Source organism: Aulonocara sp. 'chitande type north' Nkhata Bay, linkage group LG1 (genome assembly GCF_057382095.1).
Source record: "Aulonocara sp. 'chitande type north' Nkhata Bay isolate Kocher_YH1m ecotype deep benthic linkage group LG1, A_spYH_male_GT1.1, whole genome shotgun sequence".
In the NCBI taxonomy this organism is placed as follows: domain Eukaryota; kingdom Metazoa; phylum Chordata; class Actinopteri; order Cichliformes; family Cichlidae; genus Aulonocara; species Aulonocara sp. 'chitande type north' Nkhata Bay.
The window spans coordinates 42,020,225-42,031,050 of NC_141344.1; the positions used below are offsets into that span (position 1 = coordinate 42,020,225).

At 43.5% G+C, this 10,826-nt stretch overlaps 1 protein-coding gene across 1 annotated transcript; it reads right to left on the reverse strand.

The window, feature by feature from the left end:
- Positions 1–2,365: 2,365 nt before the first annotated feature.
- Positions 2,366–4,265, reverse strand: fgf3 (fibroblast growth factor 3). Its single transcript, XM_086299971.1, has 3 exons — positions 3,676–4,265; positions 3,120–3,223; positions 2,366–2,758 (listed from the first exon to the last, which is right to left on the reverse strand). Exons 1-3 carry the CDS (start codon positions 3,917–3,919, stop codon positions 2,390–2,392), a joined length of 717 nt encoding a protein of 238 aa, XP_086156097.1. The 5' UTR covers positions 3,920–4,265; the 3' UTR covers positions 2,366–2,389.
- Between the last annotated feature and the right edge of the window lie 6,561 nt (positions 4,266–10,826).

The following is a 10,826-nucleotide window of genomic DNA, read 5'->3' on the forward strand; positions in this document are numbered from 1 at the left end:
CAGAGGGCCATGCTTAACATACGTTTATAGTGCGGTTTTACCAATACACGCCTTTCTGGCCACCAGAATACTCTTTAAGACAAGATTCAGCACTTGTGTGAAGTAGCCATTGTCTTCTAGTTTTTACTTGACTCGGGGTTTCTTTTGTGTCCCTGGGTGTTTTGAAATGCTCCAAAATAAATACAAAAATAAACTAAAATGCCTACTGGTGATGGCCAGAGGGGCCGATGGCGCGATATGGCAGCCTGGCTTCTGTCAGTCTGCCCCAGAGCAGCTGTGGCTACAACTGTAGCTGCCTCCACCAGTGTGTGAATGTGAGAGTGAATGAATAGTGGTATTGTAAAGTGCTTTGGGTGCCTTGAAAAGCGCTATATAAATCCAATCCATCATTATTATTATTATTATAAAATGTGTTGTTATTAATAAAAAGGGACTGATTGCTCAAAGCCATTATCTGACTTAAAGGCAAAATCAGAATCACATCTTAGTGAGCGGATCATTATGATGATGGGATAACAATTTTCCATCATTCTCATAAAAAGTGTGTGCATTGGCAGTGGGCAGAGTAATCATCTTAAACAGTGTTTATTTTTGTTGTTTTTACTGTAATAACTAATCATATATCATTTCTGAACGAAACACATTATTTACACCTAGAAGGAGGAACTGTGTCCCATAATTTCCAGATTTAGTGAACATGCCCATCTAAAAAGATGGGCTTAAAATCATCTAGCTATTGTGTAAATACTTATCCATTCCCCCCATCATGCCCGTAGACGTTGCAAATAAACACAACTGCTGTAGGCTGTCTGATAAAGTTTAGTAGGAGAACACAGATTTACATGGATGGAAAGGACACATCAGAGGAGGCTGAGGAGATAACGTTTGTTAAAAGTATTCAGGGAGGGGCAGGGGCCACAATAGGCCCTGACCTCACTGAAGCCCAACATTCCTGATGAGTAATGTTAGAGTTTATGACAAACCACAGCAAGGTGTTGCACTTTCTATGACACAGTTTCTGCTCTGAGAAGGGCCAGCCTTGCTTATCAGCTATGCAGCTTTTGGTCTTAAAAAAGGCCAAATGTCTCAGGCGGCATTGCTTCCAAGCCCCCCTGGGAGGAGGTATTGTCCTGGCCAGGAAACCTTCCGTGCCTACAGGTATAGAATGACAAGGCTTTATAGGTAGCTACCGACAGATGTGAGTCAAGTGTGATAAAACCTGAAAATCTGAAAAAATCCTTGAAATAAAAGTTTGCTGTACTTGTTCCTGTTATGGTAGCGTGCGGATACTGCAGCGGGGAGAGAGGGACGGACAGACTGCCGTGTGTACAGCTAAAAATGAAATACAAATCTGAGCTTTAATTTCAAAGAGAATCCTCCAAAACAACGTTAGCTTGGGTCTGGGCTAATATCCTGCTGTTTTACACCACCTGTCAGAAGTTCCTACTGTGCATTTCAGACATTGCTGCCTTCAAAGATCTGTGGCCAATAAAACCAAACATTTTGCTTTTTAGGTTTTCCACATATAAAAATAGGACATCTTATATAAATAAAATTTTTGAAGCAATAAAAAACTAAAATAAATCCCAAAACATTTGCATGGTGTCCACAGCTGCATCAGCTGCATCAGCTGCATCAGATTCAGGCACAAACACATTTCTGATGAACAGATGATAGAACTGCTGGATCGGTACCTTGTGTTTTATGTTGGAATCAGTGGACACTAAGAAACAACAGCACAATGGCTATAATGCAGAAATAGTTATATCAATAACTTACAACACAGGAACCAAATAAATATCCATAGATTTAGTAAAATATTTCACTTTCTAAACAGTAGACCATCACATTGTAAGAACGTCATACAGCTAGTGAGCACAGTTAGTCTGATTTGATCTTTGCGTCATACTGTGAAAAGTGCCCCTCTCTGTGATGTCTGCTCTTCAGTGTCCTTTTTGTTTGGTAGCGCTTCAGCAAAATACGACTTTGTCTTTGTTATCTCAGCTTTTGATAAATGAAAGCTCTAAAGCTGCTGTACATGCCAATAGTATTTACAAAAACACAACCACGTTTCAAAGGTTTTTCTTCTGTGTGAAGTTGATGGTGAACTTACGAACACCTTTGCTTACAAGTTTGAAGACGCATGGAGTCAGTAAACAGCTAATTCTAAGGCTGGCGGTGTGCGAGTCTCCTCAAGCTGGAGCATTTAGTCTGAGCCACAGCACTTCAAGTCTTCTGTGAACAAAAACTTCCACTGATCCAGAGGAAGAACCCGAATCATTCATCCACATCCTCCATTGCTGTCAAGCTACAGTATGTGGCAGGATTAAGGTCCATGTTTGGGCAAATCACAGACTGTCCTCCAACTGTCTGCCGACAGGTGTGGCTGTCAGGCCCAGCCTTTCCCAGCGCGATGCCGGCGTCTCCGGCGCTCAGCGCGGCGGCTGTGGTGATGGGCATGGTGATGCGGCCCCGGACTCTCCCTCAGCCGCTTCACCATTTCATGGTCTTTGTTACCAAGCACCCTAGGCAGAAAGAGCGAGGCTTTGTCCGTGCTTCGGGTTTTAAAGCCTCGCCGTGGCCGCCCTTTGCCGTTGATGGAAACGTACCACTGTCTCTTGGCGCTGGCCCGGCGCTTGCTGCTGCCGCCGCCTCCCGGTGCAGCAGGGTGCTCCGTGGAGTGGTGGCGGGAGGCGTAGGTGTTGTACCCCAGCTCGTGGATTCGCTCCACAAACTCACACTCTTTGTTGAACACTTCCTAGAGAGGAGAATGGATGTGAGAACGAAGCACGTTAGTCTTTCTGGAAACAGGAGCGGTGAAATTCACTCCTCTTTGGTGGCGCAGACTAAGTTTACGGTCACTTACTTTTCAGTAGCTAAACATGACAATGTGACACTAAAGCAGGGCAAAGGACAGAGGCTGCTCATGTGCCAGGCCCTGTGCTGTCTGCCTGATTGTTGCAGTGATTTAGTGCTATAGAAATAAAAATGAATTGAGCTGAATTAATGGCATAATTAAGGCATGTTTTGTTGTGTTATGTGTTCTCCACTAGCTGTGACCCATTCCCAACATGTCAGATGCGTGCGTGCGTGAGTGCGTGTGTGTGTGCTGAACACACCGATGCATACAGCCGTCCTTTATCATTCATGGCCAGATATCTCCCAGAGAAGAGCCCCTTTATGGCCACAACACCAACGTCCACTGCTGTGATTTCCATGATGCCTGTGATACACACAACAGTAACATTTTTGTATTTCTGTGTTGGACATGTTTAATAGAACATTTCTCTCTCTTAAATGTCACCATATTTCTGTATAAATGTGTGTAAATGTATTCATTTATATTCTCCGTTATTTAGAAAAAAACGAATTAAAATGAAAAAAGTTTCATTTTACTCTCAAACATATGAACAAACTAGTTTTTTCTTGCTTAACTTGCTCATTCAGTTCACCGCTCCTCACGCACATGTGTGCGCGCGCGCGAGATCTCGGACGCTGTTCCTGGAATCACTGCACCGATTGCGTGTATATATTACACGCAATCGGTGCATATATATACATTATACACACACATGGCTGGCTGTAATGACATGGGTTCTTTCTTTCTCTCACGCACACACAAAGTGTCACAGCTCTCCGCTTACACCTCTCTTCCTTTCAAACTTCAGTACTCACTGAGCGGGTTGTTTTCATCCAGCGAGCCATCTATTTTGCCGTTAGGATGGATCAGCAGATGATATTTGGTAGCGCAGTAAAGTTTCCTGTGTCTCGGCGCTCCTCCGAGGTGTTCATACACTCCTCCGCGCCCCCCGGCGTCTCTCCGATGCCGGGGGTCGCAAGCCGGACCCGAAGCGCAGCGGGGCCGTGGACTAACCGGGTCCCACAGGCTCAGCAACAGCAGCAGAGCTATCACCAGCATTGTGGCATGGCCGGGAAGCGACAACTGTAGCAAAAAACAGCAGAATTCCTGCCCAACACTCGGGGTCCCATTAAAGTGATTTAAGGGGTCTTAACACAGCCGAAGAGCTTCAGCCCTGCGCGCATCCGAGCACCACAGGCAGCTCTGACAGCACACCCGCCTCCGAGGTGGAATCCTCGCCTCTGCAGCTGAAAAGCCCTCCCGTGGACCCGACTGAGCGCCTCTGCTCAGAGTGAGCGCAGATATAAAAGAAGCTTGTGGCGACAATAGGCTGAACTCCAACCAATTGATACAAAGGAAAAGGGCAGACAAAAAGGTATCGGCCCTGTGTGAAGTGAGAGACAGCGGCGTGGATAAAATTACACAGTGGCAAGAGCATAAACGTCCTAAAAGAGCAATTAGACATCCCAAATTATATAGATATGCTCGGCCAGCCACCGCAACAGGTGAGGAATAAGACTGCCGCTAAACCCGGTCCTCACCTTAAAAACAAAAGCGGAAAGCATTCAGCTTTTGAATTCTGACATCCTGAACAACCACAGGCTTCATCTAATTTCTCACGCTGTAAGATTCAGTTGGGTCCCCCCAGAAACGACTTTATCAGCCGCATTCTGAAGCAAAAGAAATGTTAGCCTTTTCAGCTTTTGGGTGGTCCACATCTGCGTGTCCTTGTTCTTCCCGGTTTAACAGGTGCTTGCCAAGCATGCATCATGGCAAGCTGAGGTGAATCTCAAGCGTGTTCAGCTTGAACCAGCACCTTCAGACATCCCACAAAGACACTCCCGAGTAGGATGACGGGGAATTAAACATTTCCAGTCGACTATGCGCTCAGCATTTATACACTCCTCTTGACCTGGAAGCATAGATTAAGAAAGACAAATGGACATTGTGTCACGGGCCTCTCTCCATTTGCTCTTTACACCACAGAAGCTCTCTGCTGTGCGTTAGTTTTTCATTGTTTACCCAGGCAGTGGATTGGCCCAGACTTTTCCCATCCTAATGCCCCAGCCCTGGCTAGGCAGCAGCCGGTGGGCGGAAGAGCAGCAGGCTAAATGACTACTGCCTAAATTGCTTCCATCTTGGTCACATTATGGTTTTCATTCTGGTAATTAGCACCATCATCTACAAATCTCTCTGCCCTTTGGCACTGCTCCACTGCTGCTATGAAGGCCTCTGCTGAGAATCCCCCAGAGAGCAGACGTTAATTTGTCTTCCCCTCCCATACATCACCCAGCTAGCTGCCCGTGTCACTTTATTTACTCTGATGATCAGAAAAGCTAACTCTTTTAATTACAAATGTGTGCAATTTATGCCTCCAAAGACCCCTCAGGAGTCAGACAACACACCAAAACATCAGCCAGGCCGTGTGTATCAGAGGTTGTTCTGGTGGCCGTTTCTAAGTGAGACGCTCTTGATGTGGTTAAATGCTGGAAGAGGGTGGAACCTTAGATGTGGTGTGCTGTTTCTCTCAGAAACTATTTTAATTATGCTCCCCTGCACACCGCCCACAAAGCATCTCAGCAATAAGCAGGGCAAATGCTTGCAATTTGTGAGCCACATACACAATTTCTTCTTCACATTTAAAGAAGTGTGTGTTGTTGTTTTTAGGTTAAAGTGTCAGTTATGATTCAGCTAAATCTGAGCTGTATTCTTCAGTTAGATTTTGTGTACACATGCATTCGAGCAGAGTTAGTACCTGGGACATCGGTGCTCTAGTTTGAATACCATCATTTTGTCAAATAGCAGGCCAAAACTTGTATATGTCCATCAGCAAGTTGATTCACAAAGTTACTCAAAACCTATTTCAGTAAATCAAATATACATATGAAGCCCTCATATTGAGCTCAAAGTGAAACACATCAGTGCAAAATAAATAAAAGGAGGTCATACGTTTTGCCCATTCTTACAAAGACAGGAGTCCGCTGACTACAGGGCCAAATCTTTTTGCTGTGAGATGTTGGTGTGCTGCCTGTCACAGCAAAACCCATACAGAGGTGCTTTACATCCCAAGAGAACTCCAGTAAATCCTCCACAGTGACAGTGGGGAAGAGAAACAGAAAGGCCCAGAGTCCAGCAGCTGGGATGACAAGAAAGAAGTGAAAAAAAGAAGCAAACAATAGAGCAGTAAATGCCTGGCAGGCTGATGGAGCCAGCAGCAGCTGATGAATCCGTACATACCTGCAGAAAGGTATGGGAGAGAAAGGAAAACGAGGATGAAGCATAAACTACAGATCCAACTTTAAACTTTAGGAAACAAATGTTTTCGATCTTAAATCCAAACTGGGAGCTGATTCCACAGGGGAGGAGCTTTGTCTCCCATTCTACCTTTGGGAGCCCGAGGAACCACAGGTAAGTCTGTGCTCTGAAACCAAAGTGAGATCTCGCAGGAAAGTTACACAACAGGAGACAAATATAACTGCAGGGCAGACTGTGTGCATGTTCTACTGAGTGTTACGTAAATGTTCCTTCAGCTCGGTAAGACTGTGATATGACTTTTACAGAAAAACAAGTCAGCTGTTACATTTAAAGATGTTTAGGTGTGAGTGCCTTACCAGCAAACCTGAGGTGGACACTAACTCTCAGTTCGTGGTCAGGCAGCTCGCTGTATGATATTTTAATTGGAAAATTCAACCAAGAGTAGATGAACAAAGTATTGAATCAAGTAGTTTTATTCACAGTCTTTAATTTTTGACGATATGCTGCTAAAGTCATTATAGCTTGTGGCTTCCAAGTGGCTCACATTTTCCACAATTTCCATAGCATGGGCAGCAAAATATGGTGCCAACTTGTACTTAACCTGTACCGATCTTTCTTCAAACACGGGAAACGGCCCGGCTGGAAAATCACAGCTGTTGGATACATTTCACATATTTGCTTCAGAAAATAGTTAACAATGAATGTAAGAGTCAATAAATAAATAAATTAATTAATTAAAATATCGAAAAAAGCCATAGTGCATCCTGGCTGTAGCTCAGAAGGTAGAGCAGGTAATCTACTGATCGGAAGGTTAGTGGTTCGATCCCTGGTTCCTCCAGTTTGCATGTCAAGCATCCTTGGGCAACATACTAACCCCAAGTTGCATCATATTGGTGTATGCATTTGTTGAAAGCTTAGAAGAAAAGTGCTTGTGAATATGGCATGTTGCATAGAGCGCTTTGAGTGCTCTGGGAGAGTAGAAAAGTGCTACATAAGAATTTAGCATCCACACAAATATAAAACATATTTGTGTGGGAGAGCCTTGGGAAATATGTCCTGTTATCTGCACAAAACAAAGTTAATTAATTGATCAAATAAGTTAACTGCACGCTGTATTCGTAGCCACGGTGACTGGAGTTCCCGGCATGTCCTTTTTATATCTTGAATGCATTCACACCTGCTTTCAGAAGAAAGAACAAAATGAAATGTGCATTTGCCTCATGAAAAAACTTTGGCCAGTTCCCGAATATTTGCCCAACTGAAATATTTACATTTTCTTTTGCCATCATCCACTTAACAAATGAATCCAAACCCAGTCATGTGAAGTGCTCTTACACAAAAGCCAAAAGCATACATTTTAACTTTCCCCTTTTCTCTCCTTCATTCACGAATCAAAGCAAGGATTTCAGGGCTCCTTTTTAATTGACGTCCCCAAATTCTCCCCTCCAACACTGCCCTCAAAAACCCCTCTTTGCACAAAAGGGTTTCTTTTTTACAATAATACAAAGGTTATTAGCCAGTTCCTTTCGTGCCCCTCTTCCCTCCCAAAATTCCCTTCCCACCTTTTTACGAGGTACCAGTAATCCAGAGCAAATCAAAATGACCTTTGAACCCTTTCTGCTGTACTTTTTCTCATGGGCAGATTTCTTTAGTGAGCCGGTGATCAGAGGGCTGAACCCGACCGCTGGCTCTCGTCTCCTGACAAATCGCTGCTGAGCTGCTTTTGTCCCCATGACTTTGATCTCACCTGCTTGTCAGGCGCTTCAGAATGAAGTCTAGTACAGTTCCAACACACAGCAAACAAATTGGCAACTATTTTATTCTACCTCCCTCTGTGTCCCTCTCTTTTATTTCAGCCCAATTGAGCCTTTAACACAGGCATGTTGGCTTGCTAGGTGACTGTTTCCACAGCTTCCAGAGAGAACTGAAAATCACACTTTAGAATAAAACACCTTCAAAACAGAAGATTAAACTTACCAAATAGAGGCACAGTCGCAGGTCATGCAAGCCTAATCCACAACATTTGAGTGTGTGAAAAACACGTGATTTTCTTTAAAATTTCATAATACACAGATCCAGGAGTCAGGCAGATCATCTTGTGACTGCCATCAGTGGAAGCGTGAATGTTAGATAGACAGCACTGGGGTAGAAAAACAGATTTTGTGAATGAAGTGCTGTGAGTGTTCAAGTAGAAGTAGAGTAGAAAAGCACTATATAAAAGCTATTTACCGTGTGCACCTGATCCTCTAGTTTTAACCTGGTATTAAATGTTTTTTAAAAGTTTTGTCTGCTTGGTTCTCAGCATGGCAGCCTTGTCAACAAACTGCTGTTACAGATAATGCAGGAACCACAAATGGGACTCCTTCGATGTGTTGATCGCTAATGATTTATACAATTTAAACAATACAAAAAACAACAACAAGTACATTAAAAGCAAAAACAAACAAATGAATTTAAAAATATATAATTTTAAAAAAGCCTCTACAAAGTACTACATTTGATTAAGATGTGAGCAGCTACTTGGCCTGGACAGAGATCTCGGATGTTGTTCCCGGGATCTGCTGGAGCCACTCGGCTAGCTTGGGAGTCACTGCACCGAGTGCTCCGATTACCACGGGGACCACCGTTACCTTCACCCTCCACATCATCTCGAGCTCATCTCTGAGCCCTTGGTACTTCTCCAGCTTGTATGTATACTCTGTATACTATGCCGGCCGGCCACTTGGTTATGCCAGCCTGCCTGCTAGCATCTTGCATCCTGCTGTTATGTGCTAGCTTGCCTCAGCGGCATCTTTACACAGCCTTTTGCCTGCTGTGTTAGACCCCAGCCCCTATGGATCTATATATATTTTTCACTAGCTGGGCCCACATCCGCATTTTAGGTTTGACAGCGTTTTAGTAGATAAAGGTGAACGGCTTGGATGTGAATTGAGCTGCGGTTTGGGGAAGGCCTCAAAGGGGACTGGCGGTGGCTCCCGGGCCTAGCAGATCCCCATGTACTAAATAGAAGAATTGAAAAGGGGAGGGAGGGGCACATAGACGAGAATGAACAGCTTGTAGAACTGGGGGAACATATATAGATAAGAACCGGAAGGAACGTGTTTGGTCCTGCTCCCGAAGTTCCTAATGAAATATGCTTCAGGCTGGTCTTGAAGACACTTGAAGCAATTACACTGCTCAGTGGAAACTAGTCAATTTTATAAATCATAATTAAACCACTGTTCAACCCTTTGTGTACCAATGCCATTAAAGATGATGAATATTGTAACATTGTGTGTATCTTGGGAATTTTCAGTGTGGAAATAGCAGTAGCTAAAAGCAACACTGTGTCTAAGTAGAGCATCCAGGGCTGCTAGTATGACTACGTCATTTGACCATCATTCTAATATATGCCTGCCAGGAATCAGAGAAAAATACAACCTAACATTCTGATTTATTTAAACATGATTATGTTTTTTTTTCTAATCCAGATATGACACATAGGAAGAGATCACATCTGTTATTTGGGATCCAGAGTTTCTCACATCTTTCATACTGTTACAGGTTACCTGAACAAAACCTGAACTAGCGTTAACATTCAGCAAATTTGAACAGGCAGCAGTCATGGATTTTTCTGTCACATGTATTTGGCACATCAAAGGAGATCATATGGGAGACAAACACCACTGTTTGCCTGTATCTCATGTATTCTTTGTGGTTTAAACTGGTTCTCCTTCAGAACAGAAAAGAAGCTGAAAGAAGCCAAACTGATGAAGAAATGCCACAAATATATTTTTTCTTCTTCAAAAAGAAACTGTATATTCTATCAGATGACAACCTCTGTAATGTTTTTGTCCCTTGCTCTCTCTTACATGCTTTCTCTTTCTCACTACTCTCTCGTTCTTGCACTGTCGCTCTTTGTCTCTCATTCACTCGCTTTCTCTGTAACCAGATAGGTCTGTCCTATACTTCTACAGCTCTTTGATTGTTAGCTGCAGGTTTCATATGCCTGCAGAGCGGCTGCACCTTCCAACAGGCAAGTGATTGTTGAAGGATGAAACTCTAGAGGCCATCAATGGCTGTAACAGACACACAGGGAGAGAGCGAGAGAGAGAGTGAGAGAGAGAGCGAGAGAGAGAGAGAAGCACACACCCAAATATCGACACATAAGAAAAAAACATACAGCAACCCCAGTATACATGTGAATGATGGGGTTTGGACATCATCAGATGTACTCCTTGAGCAGTAAATTATCTGGACAACTTTCTGATTTCTTTCTTTTCTTTGGAAATTGCCATAAATCCATTCATTTACAAGACAAAGACGGTTCTGTGAGTTTATAAATTCATTTGAGAAAATAAATACAAATTTGTCACAGTCCCATTGCTTGACTAGAAACGTGGATAAGTGTGATTGGGATTTTGGTGGTTCACGGAGACAGCTCGCTGGTGATAGATAGTCTAGATAGTTCTGATTGCTGCGGGTGTGGCTCAGTGTTATGGTTTTTCTCATTTTGGGTTTTAGTTTATACCTTATTGCTTTAGCTTCTGTTTAAGGTTTTGTCGTTTTTACAGCACGGTGATGCGGTGATTAGCACTGTTGCCTCACAGCAACGAGGCCCTGAGTTCAACTCCACCCTCTGGCTGGGCCCTTTCTGTGTGGATTTTGCATGTTCAGTGTTCAACCCACGTTTGTGTGGGTTTTCTCTGTGTTCATTGGATTCCATCCCACA

Coding starts and splice junctions, on each gene's coding strand:
- fgf3 (XM_086299971.1), bottom strand. CDS start 3,919: ATGCTGGTGATAGCTCTGCTGCTGTTGCTGAGCCTGTGGGACCCGGTT. Junction 3,224..3,675: donor GGATGAAAACAACCCGCTCA/GTGAGTACTGAA, acceptor TGTGTATCACAG/GCATCATGGAAATCACAGCA. Junction 2,759..3,119: donor AAGGACGGCTGTATGCATCG/GTGTGTTCAGCA, acceptor TCTCCTCTCTAG/GAAGTGTTCAACAAAGAGTG.